General features: G+C 37.9%; 1 protein-coding gene across 1 annotated transcript; it reads left to right on the forward strand.

The window, feature by feature from the left end:
- Window positions 1-350: 350 nt before the first annotated feature.
- NSUN3 (NOP2/Sun domain family, member 3) lies at window positions 351-17,181 on the forward strand (the record flags this gene model as incomplete). Its single annotated transcript, XM_010013126.1, has 5 exons — window positions 351-460; window positions 2,048-2,391; window positions 3,976-4,130; window positions 4,660-4,781; window positions 16,905-17,181. Coding segments are annotated over 5 exons (1,002 nt in total), but the record flags the coding sequence as incomplete, so codon positions are not given.
- Between the last annotated feature and the right edge of the window lie 464 nt (window positions 17,182-17,645).

Genomic DNA, 17,645 nt, shown 5'->3' on the forward strand with positions numbered 1-17,645 from the left:
GGTTATAGTGCATAATCGTACTTATGCCTTGCTTATTTTGCTCCTGGTATGTCAGAGTCCCAGGAGTCACTGTATTATTAGCATAGTGGATACAGAAAAGGTGTAGTATTGACAAGCTTTGAATGACCTTGTCAGAGGTGGGGAAGAAAAGAGCACGCTAGCTTAACTTGTTCTCTGAAATCTCTGTCATGTCTGTAGCATGTGAGTGATTCGACCTTCGTATTTGAGCATCCTAATATCATTGTTACTAAATTGATTTAAATGGCAATGTTCTTTTAACAATTTTGGTGAGAACTAGGGAGGATTTTGTTTGGTTTTATTACTTCTATTTTTTCCTCCCTTCTCTGAAGGTGGAAAGTAAAACAAAAGGGACACCTCACAAGCAGATTTGTCAAGTTGTTCTGGATCATTTTGAGAAGCAGTACGCAACAGAACTGGGAGATGCCTGGTCCAGCGTCAGGTCTGTTGTTCTGGGGAGGAGGGGGAGGGAGGGGAGAGGTTCTGTTTCTTTTTCAAGTGCTTCTTGGAGTAACTTTGAAAAGAGCCATGGGATGTAGCAGCTGCTTCAGTTTATTTTCAGTTTAGAACTAGCATCCAAGTGTGAAATAGCAACAGACTAAAACTTGGAATTTTTTAGGTTTTTTTCCTTGACATTATTCATATGGCGTGATGACATTTCTGTTCTCCTGTATGCACTACAAGGAGACTGACATCTTATGTGTGTGTTGACTGCTTTGTGTCAGCAGGGTCCAAAAAGCATCCCTTTATACTTAACAGCCACTGTTAGGTTTGGTTTTGATTTTTTTTTTCCCCTACAGCTTTATAGTATCTTGAGAGACTGGGACAAGGATGGTAGGAGATAATTCCTGTACATATAAATCCTCTGATTTATTTCCTTAGAAGAAATTGAACATTAACAACATACACAGAAAAGGCTATCACCTAATTTGAGCCATGATCACACAGCTGCTAAAGGTATTGAACATGTCCTCTTGCCTGCTGACTGGTGGTGGTTGCCCGTGGGAAAGCCAGCAGAAGAGCCCTTCTGGAGAAGTTCATTGCTTAGCTTACATACTTTTCGTTAGGAGCTTGTACAAAAGCTGCCACTGTGATCAGAGCCACAGTTACTTGGAGTGGAAAAGCATCTTACGTGTTCAGAGTCATAGAAACCTTGCGATTCTTCTGGGTGCCCTCTTTGGTTTAGCCTCTTTGGATTAAAAAGTAGTTTAAAATAAGCGTCTCCATTGTTTTGGGTTGGTTTTATTTTTATATAGATGTATAACATTCGTTTAAGTGAATTAACTTAAAAGCTTTTTAAGGTTGGATCAATATGTATTTCTCTTTTAGACAGTGAATATTCCTGAGGAGCGTTTTTTGAGGCAAAAATGGCAAAAAAAAACCCCCAACCAAACAAGAGGAATTCAAATAGAAAATGAAAGAAACTTATGTAAGAAAGGTCTGAAAAATAGAACTGAAATACGAACAAGTATCTTCCTACCATATAAGCACTGCTTTTTGGCTGTCTTCCAGGAATATCTATTTGTTTAAGTTTTTCTGGCCAGGTGTTTGCAGAACAGAAAAGGAAATGTAGAAAAGAACACTTGTAAAAACTGCATTTTATGGTGTTAGCTGGAATAACCATTGCAGAGCCAATGTGATTCTTTTTGTTGTGAAATTTACAACAAATATTATAGTTGTTCTTTGAACCTAGGGAAGTACTTTACAGTCAGAAAGAGCATTAAGCTTCATCATTGACACCTTCTACAGTCATTTGTTAAAGAACTAGGAAAAATAGAGAACATCTTGTTTCAGGACAAGTTAGTGCTTTAAATGCAATCATTAAGGAAAACGCTGGCTTGATTTCCTATTAGAATTGTTTTCCTGTGTATATTTCTTAATCATATCTAATCAAAATGTTTCCTTTTTGACTATACCAGAATGATCCAGTGGTGAGGTTCTTACCCTTAGTAAGGAAAGGCTTCCTATGCTATGGAAAGCTGATTTTAATTGTCAAGTTATTAAATAGCTTTTTCTTTCTCCAATCTAGAGATGTGCTCACGTACCCATTGTGCTGGCAGTACGCGGTTCTGCTTAACAAGTTCAGCCAGTCCCCTGAACTGGAGAGCACCTTGCACGTGAAGGGATATCATCCTGCCTTTCATGGAAGTTTGCCATATCTTCCAGCCTCATTCAAGTGTTACATTAGAAGAACTCCTGGGCGATTCCCTGCACAGAAACACCAGGCTGGGAAACTGAAAGAGTATTACCTGCTGAATGCTGCTTCGCTGTTGCCAGTGTTGGCGTTAGAAGTGAAAGATGGGGAAGATGTTTTGGATCTCTGTGCTGCACCAGGGGGTAAATCAGTAGCTATACTGCAGTGTGCCTGTCCAGGTAATGTATCAAGGTGCTGTTAGAAGCCAATCCCTGGCTCTGTGGCTGGCCTATTTCAGTTTTGCCTGTTTTCCATATAAGATTTGCTTTGAAGGCAAAATCCCGAACAGTTTATATTCCAAGTAGTTCCATGCTCTTTAATAAGATTTTTATGAAGTCTGTTTACCTAAAAGAGGATGAAAAATACAGTAGCTATTTAAATATAGGTTGCTGCAGACAGACAGACAAAAGTGAAATAGCTCTATGTTTTTCTTCCTCCACTGGTTCCCTTGTTGTTACTTGTCAAGAAGTTACTTAAAGTCATGTAGACTTGTTGGCACAGGGAGGCAAGTAATCTGCAGTCTACCTCTCTGGCCAGTGCTATGCAAATAGTATTAGTAAACTTATAAGTGTACTGGTGTAAAATAGATCATAAGAAATTAAAGGTGCTACTAAGAAGCTTATGATGAGGAATTGTTCTGTATCAGTATTTAATATGCTCTCTGTCTCAATCCACATAGGTGTTGCATAAGAGTACTAAAATAATCAGAGTGTTTGGAAGGCAACAGCAAGCAGCAGCTCAGTTCTTCCAAGCCAGGGAGTAAATGCAAGCTGTGGTTGCTGTTTCCAAGTTTATACATTAGCTTCGATAGAAATTGTCTCAGAATGTTCACAGCACCCTATCTTCTTACTGGTGAGGCCATCACTATAACTGTCTGCACTTATTGATTACAGCTAGTTCTCCCTCCCTCTTTTAGAGGCATGAGGTGATGCCAGTGAGATAAATTAAATATGAATTGCCCTTTCAAAAGGTTTGGGAAAAAAACCCACTTTCATTCCATGGCTGCTTCTGAAGGTACAAATTGTTGCTGAGAACGTAAGGTGTAGGAAAGCTTCTTAATATACCTCAGTGAGTGTTAAGATGTACCTTACTGTGTGTGACAAACATGGTGTGGGACAATCTGTGGAGACATGAAAATAGAAATATTATTAAATTAGAAAACAGGACTAAGAGGTAAAAGTATTTTGCTGTCTTCCTGTTCTGGGTACAAGCAAGAGCAGTGTTTCTTCTGAAGAGGTAACTACTCTGGCTACATTTTAAAGTAAGTGCAACCAGGCTTTTGTTAAAAAGCTTCTAGCTTAAATTTCAAATAAATAAGGGGTTGGACTGCAACTGAACACAACTGATGTTTTCTTTGCTTAAAGGACAATTAGTAAGGGGCATGTAATTCTTTTAGACGATCACTCGAGGAGCATAGAAGAGCACTCGCTTAGCACTAGTCGTTGGAGATGGATCACAGTTAAAGTTTGTTTTCCTAGGGAAGTCTATTGCTACAGCAAGCATTTGCTAGTAAATATTTATGGATGGCTCTGTAGGAGCATGTTGAGATTTACTTGGGCTTAAAACGTTTCAGCAGTGTTCTAAAATGTGCAATAGAATAAACACATGGTGTAAACTCTATTGCAGCCATGGCAAAACAGTAGAACTTCTGAAATTGGTATAACTTATATTTGGAGAAAAAAAAAACCAAAAACCAACAAAACAGAAAAAACCACAAAGACTTATTTTAGGGTATTTACTTTTTTTTATTATTATTTTCTAAGGTCAGTTTCACTGTAATGAATATGATGATTTGAGGTCAAGATGGTTGAAACAGACGATAGAATCCTTCATCCCAGAACCTTTGGCTAACTTGATAAAGCTCTCTATACTGGATGGAAGACAGATTGGAGATCTTAAGCCTGAATTATATGATAAGGTAACAATATTACTTATTAGCAAATTATCTTTCTGCATTCTGCTTCTTTTTTCTTCCTATGCTGCTCTCTTTTTAGTTTTCTTCTTTTTTCTGCCCCCGTACTGCCCAAAATATCTGAGCTATCAAACAGAACCAATGTCATATACAGGAGGATTTGCAAAGCCTCAGAAATTACTTTATGAAGCATGTTGTGCATTTAATCGCCTGTGAGATGATATTACCCATTTGGCTTTGGTAGTGAATTCTGAAGACCTTGTAGCTGTGTTCTTCCAATGATGCGTAATTAGGAAGGGGGGAACGAGCAAGTGAGAGCTATACAGATAGAGGGTATGTTTTCGGCAGTAACTCTCTGTCTCCATGAAAACATTTCAGAATAGCAATTACATTAGTTGTCCCCCTAAAAAAAGGAAAGTTAAAAGGGTATTCCAAGTGTTTGAAAAAGTACATTGAGTAGATTTTTGGCATACAGTGTTCAGAAAATAAATATCTTTATTGTGAATTGTCTTATTTGCTCTTATTTGGTGTATAGGTACTAGTTGATGCTCCTTGTTCAAATGACAGAAGTTGGCTATTCTCTTCTGACATTCAGCAAGCTACACTTAGGCTGATACAAAGGAAGGAGTTATCATCTCTGCAATTCCAGCTGCTGAGGTGAGAAGTGCAAAGCAAAGCTGTTAAGGAGCTTTTCATAGTTAGTAAAAATGACATGAGGGCGAGATTTGTCATGTTTAATAATCAAAATCAGGTTTCACCATGTCAAAAGAATGTGAAGAGTATATTGTTGCAATGCTGGTTAGAATAAACAGTTGATCTAGGTTAATGTGAATAGGGAAATTTGTATGGGGTAGTATAAGCAGTGAAGCTTAGATCCTTTACAAAAATATTGCTCTACAGTCCTCAAATTTATGGCCATTTTCAGCTGACTCATAACAGCCTGGTACCATATCGAAGTATTTTTGGTGTACACAGCTAAGATGGTTGCAGATGTATTCTTCAGCTGAAGTATAACCATGCATATAATTTTTAATAGCATTTGTTTTAGCTATCTGTGAAAGTAGTCTATAAACCTGGCAAGCTGGGCATTCTTCTCAAACTCCTTTTGTTGCTGTTGTTCTTGCTTACGGTTTCACAGAATTGTCTTTTATGGTTCTTTATCTCCCCTTTTTGATACCTGAGCTGTAATTCAGGACTTAGCAATTGACCAACCATCATTAGTTGATACTGATCCTTACTTAATGCTGCTTCAGAATTTGCTTTCTGGGCTATTTATATGAAGAGATAGAGTCCACTGTTGCACAGCCTTACATGCTGCTTGAATTTAATTCATGTTCGACTATTTGTTGCACAGAAAGACTACTAGTTGTGATTGGTAAGGTGAAAAAGTACAAGAATATGGTGTTTGGTGGGGAAGGGAGGATTGTTGGTTTATTTTTCAAGAGCATCCACCCAATAATCCAAATCAAGGTTGTCATTTATTACACTTTTTAATGATACCAGCTATAGACTGGCATTTGTGAAGCATTTCAAACTCAACAGTTTTTCACGTTGAGCCAAAAAAAAAGTGGCTTTGCAATAATACCTTCTAGACTTGAATGTTTTTTCAAAAAGTAGCAGTCATGTCTGAAGTCCATCTGTCAAAGCAAATTGAGGGAAAAATAACATATTATAAAAAAGAGAAAGAAAGTTTTTATGGAAAGTTCCCATTGCAGCAGTTCAAGATAGTTTTGCATGACTTCCCGTTGAAAAAGGCCTAGTGGAAGCCTATGATTTATAACAGGAATATGAGTATCTTATTGCAGTAATGTATCATGTCACCCGTTTCCTTTGAAGAAATCAATCACATTTAAAACACTGACCTGTTTCAGTTTTCCCTTTTCAATATTTGACATATAAAATCCAATTTGTGAACCCCTACCAAAAGAAAGCATATATCATGCAGAGAAATTTTGAGAATTTGCATAAATCACTCCAGATTGTAATCCTGAAGTAGAGAACTCATGACAGCAGGAACCTTGTTTTTTAAAAAAGGAGACATTCCTGTCAACCCAAATAAGATTTAACTGAATTATTCCTAAATCAAGAAGAGAACTTTGCTTCTGTTGAAAGTATAATTTACTGTAGCAACAGCAATAGGAATTAGATTTGTAAGGACAAAATACTTTTGATATGTAAATTGGAGTAAAAGGATGGTAATTTCAATTTCATTGCTCAGCATAGGTCTGAGTAGTTCCGTCAGTTGACCAATCTATTGTTCTGTGCACTGGAATTTTGTTTTGGGTTTTTTCTTTTTTGAGCATATGTAATAAATGATGAGATTCAAGAGTTAGAGATTACAACCGTTATTGGGTAAAATATTTGACGTATGCTTAGTTAATGTTATAGCTGTCCACTGCATTTTTATTGTTCCTTTTATCTGCTCATTTTATGATGAATGAATTTTCAGTACTAAAGACGTTCTCAGATCCTGTGTGAAAGGGAAAAAGGAAATGATAAAATGAGACCAGGAAAGACTTAATGATTCACGCAAGTGCATCAGAAGTTTGGAGAAACGAAAACTGTGGAACACTACCCTATTCAAGCCTTTGTTTTATGGCCAGGGTGAATAATTATAAAGAAAAAACTGAGTTTGGCTCTGTGTCTGATACTTCTGAAATAGGAAGGCTGAACCTGCATTAATGCAGCTGTACTGCATCTTACGTGAGTCAGCTCATGCAGAGCTACCTCTGGTTTATCTGTTCAGTTTACCTGGTACTTTGTGCTTGTGGGTGTTTCTCACCTTGGTTCCTGTATCTGTAAAACAAAAAAACAAATATAAAGCTGGATCACAGCAATTTTGTTGAGAATAGTGTAAGAAATATCAGGTGATTTGAAGATGAAGCTTAAAGTATAAGGACCAAGCATTATTTCAGTTTAGCAGTAGTATTAAGTATAAAGATAACATGCAAATGAGAAGAATGAAATGCAGAGGGGAGTTAAGTGACACTCAGCCCAAAATTTGAGATTCCTTCTTTCTTAATTGAGAGGAAGTGAAGGAAGGAAAAGTGTTTTTTGCAATACAATGTAATTTGTTAAGTACATAGAGGCTTTAGAGAATGAAGAGCTGGGACAAGTGTTGAAACTGATGCAGTGATCTTTCTACTTCAGTCTGAATAAAATCTGAAATGTAAATAAGTGGCAGAAATGCTGAACAGCAAATTTCATAAGCAGCGAGGGCACCATTGATTTGAAGGAAATTGAGACTGTAATGATTGTTAATACCAAAACCAAAGCATCCCTGCTGAGTGCTATAATCCAAGAACACACTGTGAATCTTGTTATTATTTGGATTGTTCATGCAGAAAACAAATTGCAAAGTAAGGAAGGAATGTTCATTTCCTGATACTGAATGCTAGCAAAAAATACAGTGGTTCCTGTAAGTGAATTTACCAGTGTTACCAGTTCTTAGATAGAAATTAAATTTTGGGTTAAGCTGGAGTGTGTAACAACTTAATGGTGAAACAACTTACGGATGTTGTGATTATTCCTAGACCAGTTACTGCAGCTGAAAGAAACTGTATTAGGGTTCAGCTGAAACTAAATCCAACAGTTTAAAAAGTGCAGCAAAGGCTTTTAGGCTACTGCAACTCTTCTCTCCTCATCTCTTGGTAGTTAAATAGTTCTAATTGGTGTTTAATAGAGTTCTGGTTGACAGGAGCTCAGACGAAAAGATACATATTGACTGAATTTCCTTTTTCACCTCTTTTTTTCCCTAGTAGTTAGCTTAAAGGGAGATTGTTTTGAATACATAAGACGTGCACAGACGAAGTCAAGAGATTTGAGGGAATTCAGGGTTCATGAGAGATTTGAAGTGTGCTTTGGATTACTGGTGGCAAAATAAGTCATACAAAATGCTTATTTTCCTAGTTGTTCCCTTTTGAGTTGTATGTATTCTCATTTTTCAGAACTCAGGATGGAGCATTAAACTTGGCTTGAGAAAACCAGAAAACCCTTTATTCTTCCTAGTTAATGAAATGTTTCAATCCCTATTTTGTTTGTAAATATAATGTTTATTAAGGAATTCTGCCTGGTTCTGGATAACATACATAGCTCCTCTTACAAACCTTATGCTGCTGACATGCAATAGTCAGATAAAATGAATGTTTCCTTCTGTGCAAAGAACTTTTTTGCTTTGGATATCAATCATAACATGGTATTTGAAATTGCTGATGTTTTTTGAAGGAAAGGTTACCAGAAGTTTTGAGGTTATTGGTTTTTTTTTCTCGTTGAATAGTTTAGGAGGTAGGTTGTGCACGTGCTTTTACTTGGAAGGAAAAATAAAAGTAAGGAAAAAAAATCCTCAACCCAAATATTCTGAACCTATTTTTCTGAATTAAAGGTACTTAAACCATTAGTTAATATTGTATGCAAGTAACCAGGTGTTGTGCAAATGGCTTTTGATCCGTGTTTGTCTTCCCAGAACAGATACTGCTGATCATGCAGCCACTTTGCATGGTAGTTTACCAGTCTGCACATATGGGATGTAAAATGAAATTGACTGTTTCCCTTAAGTCAACAGGTAGAATTGGCAACCCTAAGTCTCTAAAGGCTAATCTACATGCCACAGGACCAGCTTTATTTTCTCCAGTCCAAACCTTTGAAAGTGTGACTTACTTAGAATAAATATTAAAAGTTTTGGTGAAAATGTAGGCCACAAATATAACAAGCCTCAAGTTACAGGCTGCTCTTTTTTATCTTTGGTATGTGAAAAGTAGTGGTGTGGTTTTGCAGAATACATGTAGTTGTAGATTTATTTGTTGAAAAGGTCTTTTTCACATAGTGTGTAGTAAATAGTGTGATTTACTGGAAAAAAATCCTGATACTCCTCCTCCTGCATTCAGTGTCACCTGTGTGTTTTCACTGAAATGTAGTTTTCTACATGTACCTAGAACAGGAATTGTGTGCTCGTTAATTGTGGGGTTTCGTGTTGTTACAGAGTGAAGGTAAAATTTGTTTTTATAAGTATACCATCATACTTAGCAGATAGTACCACTATACTACTTCTGCTTTAAGGCAAAGGCCTTTGTAGCACATGGGCATGTAATGATGAAGTAAAAAGGAAGATACTTGCAATTAAGCTGTTGTCCTGTTCGGTCAAAGCAATCCAGTTTTGTTTGTGATTTGCTACTGACAAAGAAATTCTCAGCCTTTAATGTTCATTGTAAAGGTCAGAAGAGCCAGTGTCTTGAACCCTTACAAAAACTTACCATCATAGAAGTTGCTTGAGTTTTAGCATTAAAATGATGGCAGGGCTGTATGTCATGGGGCAAGGAGAGGCACAGAGGAGTTCCTCCAGAAATCCAGCAGCAGTCTTGTGCCACAGATTTCTGTTTCGGGATGTCCTGGACTCCTGCACACCAGCTCCGTGGGGCAAAATTCAGGGGTGTTTTGGAGTGGCCTGAGGGAATTCTGAACCGTGGTACCAGATGAGAGAGGCAAGCTGAGGAAAGAAATGAAGTGGATACTATTTTCTGTGGAGAAGGGAAAGAAGGCACATAGGAAAGTGGAGGAAACCATGGTGAGGATTGCTTCGTTACACTGCTTTAGCTCTTCCCCTGGATTTTTTCTCTTTGCTCTTCTGTAGCTGCCTGTTTAATCCACTTGTTATCCATAATCTTCTAGTCAATTAGGTCCTCTGGGAATTTTTTTAGAATTGCAGCTGGTGGACCAACAAATCTGTAGGTCGTGTGGATGATTCTTTCTTTAACCACCTTCTACCTTAGAAATGAGATGTTAAATAGTTTCAGATCTTAAATACCACCTGATTCATTAAGTTTTTGGTAGTGCCCTGCGTGTAATTTATTGATCAAGTCCCTTTTGATATGTTACAAAGCGAAGTTTATTCAATTAATAGATAATTTGAATTAATTGAATTAATAAATGCACAAAATTACCAAATAAGATACCCAGCAGCTAGACAGTTGTTTTGGGATTATGGATGTAAATTCAGACACAAATTTTACTTTAATTCCATCTTCAGTACTTCCTGTGTATATGTGTGTTTCATAAACTGTAAGGAAAAACACTAAAGCTGTATGGGAAAGTCTGTAGTAGACTTTAAAGGTCTCTTGTTCTTCCTTCTGTAGCTGAGAAGGTCCTGCTTGGGCTATGTATGTTTTTCTTCTTGCAAACAGTAAGTTTAAGTTGGGAAGAGGGATGGAGCTTTGAGAGTGTATAAGGTAAGAAGGTAATTCTGGGATGACTAAATTGACAGAAGGATTGAAAGTTTGTCACAGTGGACTCCCAGCTGCTGGAGGCTAGCCAGCTAGAAACAACTTTGCTGTTGGTGATACTGAGCAGGCAGAAACCCAGCATGTGAGTGTGCAATGTTGGGAGTGGGAGCAAAATTCTTGAGCATTGCACTTGTGGCTCTTGAACCTGAGAACAGGATGTACACCAGTCTGTTACCATTACTGAGGACTGCAGATCTGGACATGCAAAGGATATCTCATAGCCTTGTCTTGACAGGATGACTGTTTCAGAAGTCACCCTGCCTTAGAGGAGGAAGCTCAATAATGTTAAACTGAAAGTTTGGTCTTTGCTTTAGAAGAATTTAAAAGTATTTGCTAAACAAATGTTACCTTTCAGAATTTTGGGAACAAATTTTGGCTAGAGCTGAAGAGGTTGGGGTTTTGGGGTTTGCAGTGTTTGGTTATTGGAGGTTTTTTGGTGACTGTGTCTACTTTTATTTGCAGTTCAATCTAGTGCTAAAAATAAGCAGTTTGGTTCATGTTTCTCCTGTTGTTATGTTATTCTGAACCGTAATGTCTTTCCACAGTAGCAAAGCTTACTTAGAAAGGAGCAGACGAAGTACATGCTTGGAGTGTGGAGAGAATATTTGAACTAGTGTCTCTGTCTCCTGTGCACTTCTGTCACCGCCTGTCACAAAGTATTAAAATAATGGTATTTTGACAGAGGAGGAATTCCCTTATCATTTTGAGTTGGCTTGGAGAAATAAAAGGAAAACCTTTAACATGCAGGCCATATTACCATGATGTATCTGGACTCTTGTAAGAGGAAGAAGAAAATGTGTGATATATGTAGTCAATAAAAAGAATAGGATTGAGGATAAAAGCAAACACATCTTGACAGGCTTTGTCTCTTGAATAGCTTATTAAAGGGTTGGCAGTTTTTATTCTGATCAGACATTATCTTGCATATTGAGCAGAAATACACCCCCGTTGCCAAAAGATGGCACTGTTGAAATGTTGTATTATTTTTAAATTGCCCTAAAATATATGTAATCTTTTTACTTTAATACTGATAATGGTTGAATGATTAACATAATTAATGCTGACCCTTCCTATGGCATGCAACATAAACCCAAGCACAGGAGGAATAGGCTGGACATGCAGGTGCTAGCTGTAGTATGAAATACGTATTTACTGCCTACCTATTTTTAAAAGGATGTTTGAGACACCAGGACTTTTAGAAGGAACAAAATGTCAGCCTTTCATATTTAATTTTCTCTAAGTTTGAAAATCCTCTTTTTGGGTTGTGGCTAACTGTTTTAGTTGATATAAGTGTTTCTTAGTTTTTGAGAGTGGCTCTAGAGTGGTCTTTATCCCTTGAGATATTAAATAATAATACTGCTTTGTTTTCCCTAGTTAATTGTTATCATCTCCTCCATTGTTAGATTTAAAGTAAATCTTGAGAAATAAACTAAATAAAACTGCTTTTAAAATAATATATTTCTTTAAAAGCATTATCCAGTACTTCCGTAATATGAGGGGTTAGGACAGACCCTGCAAAAGTATAAAGTATTGCTAATTGGTTTTTTAAACCTCGTTTAGAATGAGGAGGGGAGCGATCTGCAGGTGTTAAATTGTTTTAGAGTACTTCCTGAATGGATTGGACATCAACCACAGTTCTGTTTGGATTGCAGATGTGTCTTGTGCTAATGTGCTGGAGTCGGTGGCTGTAAGTTGATAATGTCAGTAGTTCAAGGCAAGTGTGGAGAAGCATCAGGCAAATTTCTGTAGAATGATGTGCCAGTGATCCTCCAATCTATCCTGCAGTTATGTTATTACTTCTTGTGCATACTGTTTTATATCATCTCCGAGAAGAACTGACCTTGGAGATCTTGTATACGGGCCTTACCTGGTAAATACGACATGTCAATGGATTGTTGTGCGTTTCACTCATTTTAGTCTTTTCTCCTGTGCCTTGACTATCTTACAGCCTAAAACCACTAATCTCACACTTCTGCAGTGGTGTAGTATGACATCATGCAGCATAAAATCTTGAGTTACACATACCAGCTGCCAGCAGTGGTGCTGCTTCTTCAGGGTGTTGATTGCAAATGCTAAGGGGTTATCATGTTACTAAAGCAAAAATGGTTGTAGAGAAAAGATGAACAAGTTATGAGGCTCAAGGAAAAGTTTCCTGTGCTTTTAATGTGTGTTCCTATATTTCTTTATATGAATCTTGAAACTTTGCTGTATTAGTGCCTCTAACATGTAAAATTCATTGTGGTAAATGTATCTACCTGAATTTAAAATTATGAAATTCAGTATAATGAGATTTATATTTAGACTGAAAGTTCTAGTTCTTTAATAAACCTTGTACCTCTAAAAGAAAAATAACTGCAGATTAATTACTATTAAGTGATGTCTTTTATTTTTAAACAATGTATTATAATAAGAGGAAGGTGATGAAATATTTTAGGGTCTTTTGCCCTAGCATCCTTTCAGTCACTGTAGATTTGGAGCCCATTTTTGGAAGTTAGAAAGTACCTTACAACAGGCACCAAATTCATTCAGCTAAAAATTGAGCTTTAAGTAAGAATTTGGGGGATAATCAAGATGCTTAATGCAACAGGAATCTTGCATTCTGGACCATGGAGTCATTATAGCAGTAGTGGGTTCTGCTAGATGTCTGCAAGTTATTCTCTAGCTCCAACCTATCTCTTGGATAAGCTTGTTTCCGTCCATTGCTTATGGAGGAAGACCAGTTTCTTAAATGTATTTGAACAAATTCCCTTATGAATGGATCCTCTGTCATGCTGAAGATGAGGGGATCAAACTCCCTGAATCTGCTTAGCCCAGCACAGTATCACCCTTGTGACTTTGAGCCCAGCACTTCTTCACTTTGAATTTTGCAGCTCAGTGCAGGTTTATCAAAAGCCAAGAACAGCTTAATCAGGGATGGCGGTTGGTTGACTTTGAACACAGACACTGAAACAACTGTTGCTGAACTTGACAAGATGGATAGATACATTGATTAACCTTGCAGTGTAGAGTAATCCTCCTTAGATACTTTAATTCATGACTTAGGTTCAGAATAAAGATAATTGCACTGAACAGCCTGACCTTTCTGGGTCGTGGGCCAGTGAAGATTCCCAGGCTAAGGAGGCTTAGAGTTAGGGGGTTTTGATGTGAGATTTTGGGGATTTCACTCAGAAACCTGTGCTGCTCTTTCCTCTGAACCACTGCCCCAGTGATTCAGTTGTAGGACCATAGTGCCTTTGAAAGTGTTCTCTTGAATGGTCGTTACTTTATATATGTAAGAAAAGGACACCTAGCAAGTGTCCAGGCTTTTAACCCTGTAAGACATAGTGATATCTACTTCTTTGGTATATATATACCTTTTACCTTTTCCACTTTGACATGGTAAAAGTATTTTCTTACTTGTTTCATGTAGTATCCCTCTTATCGGTAAGAAAGCAGTTGCCTTAATCTGCTTCTATGAATAACGTTATCAGGTACACTTAAAAGTACATCTTGATTGTCATGCAGAAACATTTTCACATTTTCAAGCCAAGTAGCTGCTTTCTCATGGCTCAGCATTCCTATATGCATGGAAAAGGTGTAGCTGCAGGGGGATATTCTATGAAAATCAGGTGGTTTCTAATAATACTGTGAAGATCAGCTCAACTTTGAGAGCCCATTTAGACTTCAGTACTGTTCTCTTTGAGTTCTAATGTGAAAGCTAGAAAGCAAGCAACTATTACATGGGGGAAAAAGATGCTTTTATGTTTTCCAGAGCTGGTATGAGGTCAAGGAGATAAGGAATCAGTGTGCAGTTCTCTTGCTGGATTGTTAAATGGGCAGCTGCAGCCACTGCAGGACAGCTGCAGACAAGGAAGCTGGAGAGACAGTGGAGACAGTTTCAGTCCTCGGGTCCAGTACTGTTGCTTTTGTAGCCTGCTGAGAAGTATATGCGTGTTGGGATACAGAGGGCAAGGATCAATATCTGGAGCTGGCCAGTTCAAATGAATGCTGGCAACTGTAGAATTTTAGAAAATAAGATCTGGAAGTGATTTTGGAATGACATGTGCTCTGTTCTACTGTCTCAAGGTGGCATTGTAATGTCCTGTATCAGCCTGTGTCTAAAACATTCTTAAACATTTTTGCAGACTATCAAAAGTTACTCAAAGGTCTGAGATAAGCTTGCGTTTTGTGATAACTTCAGCTAATTTTGGAAGTATCCTAGAATGAGTCCATGAGGCCTGGTTAAACTGAAGGTATTCAGGCTACCTAAGTACTGTGTAACCTGTTCTTTACCTGTAACAGGCTGCTCGCTCACTTTAGCTAAATGGGCTAGCCATCTGCTCGCAATCCATCCTTTTACTGAAGACTAGTACAACAAAGGCATTAAACCGTGATTTTTCTTTGCGCATCGTCAGTTGAGAGAGCTCTGTTCTTTTATGCTAACTAAAACTGGGGTAGTATAGACTGCAGTAAAATAGGTACTTGGTTTCCTGATTAATGTAACCAATGCTCATAGAAGAAATGAGCAAGATAACATGTACACTCCACTGAGAAACAGATTTGGTGTAACACATAGGAGTTTTCACCTGGGAAGGCGGAGAGAGTTGTCTGTCTGAAACACTCATTTGTCCTGGTATTTCCTTCTTATTTTGGACAGGAATTTCAGAGTAGCTTTGATCTGTGATCTGCTTTGATCCTGCTTGTGATGAGGCTTTTCTTCATTGATTCTTTTCCTGAAAAGGCCCAATCCTGTTAAAAGGTCTAACTTTTCCCCCCTTGTATTTTCTTCTTTCCTTTCTCAACTGTTTTTGTTGAGAACTTGGCAAGCTCTCAGCTGGAGGAGTTACTGTTTCAGTAGCATTGTGTTTGTTTACTTGGGCTCTGAATCAGGGTTGCTGCATTTGGGGGCTGCTCACCCCTTTTACCTCTTATGGTTTGAGGATATGAAGTAATACCTACCAATATAAGATTATTCAGTGTCTGGCCATACAGCATGACTGTGCTCCCCAAGTCCATGCTTCCAGTATCTGCCTTGCCCTTGTGCATGTACTAAATTCCCAGTGACACACTTGCAGTCCCCTGAGCACCTGCTTTGTTGTCTCTCTGATATTCACAAGCTGAGTAACAGCATTCACCTGATCAGATTCTCTTGGTTTTTAAACAAAAGAAGTTTTGTTTTGGGAACAGTTGTATTTTAATGTGATATTTGCTTCAGCCCAGTGGTACCTGTTTTCCAGGAGCAGTGAGGTGATCTGTTTGAATACTAGCTTACAACTTGTTCTTTGAGTCATTATGTCCTTGCAGGCTCCCACGTGTCTGATTAAAAGAGGTTATCTTAAGAGATCATTTCTATAGCAAATGAACTTTTAGTGTAGCTTCCCCTTTCAGTTATGTGGTGGTACCAGAATTGAAGAATGTTCTTCTGTGGTACAAGATTTGGGATATTTCTCCTTACTCTTTTAGAATTTATAGTAGTTGAATATGGACTGCACATCTCGCTTCTGTACTCTCATAGACTGTACTTTACCTGTCTGAAAATGGACCTTGCAGATCTGCTTTAATGGAAAGTAAACAGTTTGTTTAAACTCACTTTCAGTGAGGAAGTGGAAAAAACCCCTCTGCTCTGTCCACCCATCAGTCATGAAGCTTTCAGGATACTTAAAATCTTATGCCATTGTTTTGCTTCTGTTTAGTCAAAACTTGTCAACAGGTTGATAGGTGAAGGGCAAGTAAAAAGATGGTGTGATCTCGTAAGTCATATTTCCTTAGGAAATTGGTTTCAAAAGTAGTTGCTCAGTGAAACCCCCGAGTCCTCTTACCTGCTGTATAAGTTGCAGAATTTGCAGAAATGGTTGTGAAGTTAGAGCCCAGTAATTAGTTCAGGCTACTACTGCAACTGTATATTCTGAGATTTGTCCACACAAGCAGCTAGCTAAATATCTGACTAGCACTTTTGATGTGGCGTAACCCATTTTGTATGCACAGTTGTAGCATTTTCACAGTTGTGCTGTGCATATAAATGTTTGAAGTATATTCTGCAACTCTGAATGGATGCTGCTTTCTACTTGTCACTGTTGTATATAAAATACCCTCAGTTAACTGAGAATACATTAATAAATGGGAAAGCAAAAATGTGTTGTGGGTGGTTTCCCAAACGGTCAATTATATAATGTAAAAACATTTTTACAGAGTCATAGAATGGTTTGAGTTGGAAAGGCCCTTAAGATCATCTAGTTCCAACCCCTCTGCCATGGAACACCTCACCCTAGACCACTTCAGCCAAGCCTCTGTCCAACCTGGCCTTGAACACTGCCAGGGATAGAGCATTTATCACTTCTTTGGGCAACATGATGTTATTTTTGTCAGTCATTTATACCTATTTAAAACTCTAGATTTGTAAGTCTTCAGATGTTCCACCCCCACCCAGTGTTGTCCCAGGACCATGGTAAATTCCATTCTTGCTGTATATCACCAAAATGTCACTTCTTATGTTGATATGATTTTTTTTTTCCCCCATTATTTGCAGGTCTGCTATTAAAGCATTACGTCCTGGTGGATCGTTGGTCTATTCTACGTGCACGCTCTCAAAAGCAGAAAACAGTGATGTAATAAATCTCATTCTAAACTCCTGCAGTAATGTCATGCCTGTAGATATAAGTGAAATGGCCAAAGCTATTTCTCAGGAATTCAGTTTTCTCAGAGGTACACAACAGCATGAACTTCTGGTTCTCCCAGAGAAAGGGAGAGCATGGGGTCCAATGTACATAGCTAAATTAAAGAAAATGTATACCATCTGATGCCTCTAGCTTTTTATAAGGGGTATGTGCTAAATGAACATTTATTTCTAATACAATATGTGTATGAATGTCTAAGGCAACTGAATATAGAGCACTGTATCAGCTGATGCCTAATAAAAGGAAAGCTAGACACTTAGTTTAGCTAAAACTACTGAATGTGTGTTTCAATATGGACTTGTGGGCCTTTGTGAAGTCCTTATGAAGTCAGCAGAGCTTTGTATTATTTTCAAGGTGATGCTCTTAAATGCATTTGTACTCAAGAACAGAGGCCTAATGTGGTGGGGGTTTGCACTGGGCTTTGTTTTTTGGGTTTGTTGTTTTTTTAATTACTTTGTTTTAATACTTTATGTTTTAAAATAAATGGCTTCAGTGGTCGAAAGTCATGGAAATCCTGCCTTCTCTCTCAAACACGTCTAGAAACCTGTTTTTCTGTAAGAACTGATTTGTATGCAGAGTCTGTCATCTTAAGC

The sequence above is a fragment of the Nestor notabilis genome, unplaced genomic scaffold (assembly GCF_000696875.1).
Source record: "Nestor notabilis isolate BGI_N333 unplaced genomic scaffold, ASM69687v1 scaffold27524, whole genome shotgun sequence".
In the NCBI taxonomy this organism is placed as follows: domain Eukaryota; kingdom Metazoa; phylum Chordata; class Aves; order Psittaciformes; family Psittacidae; genus Nestor; species Nestor notabilis.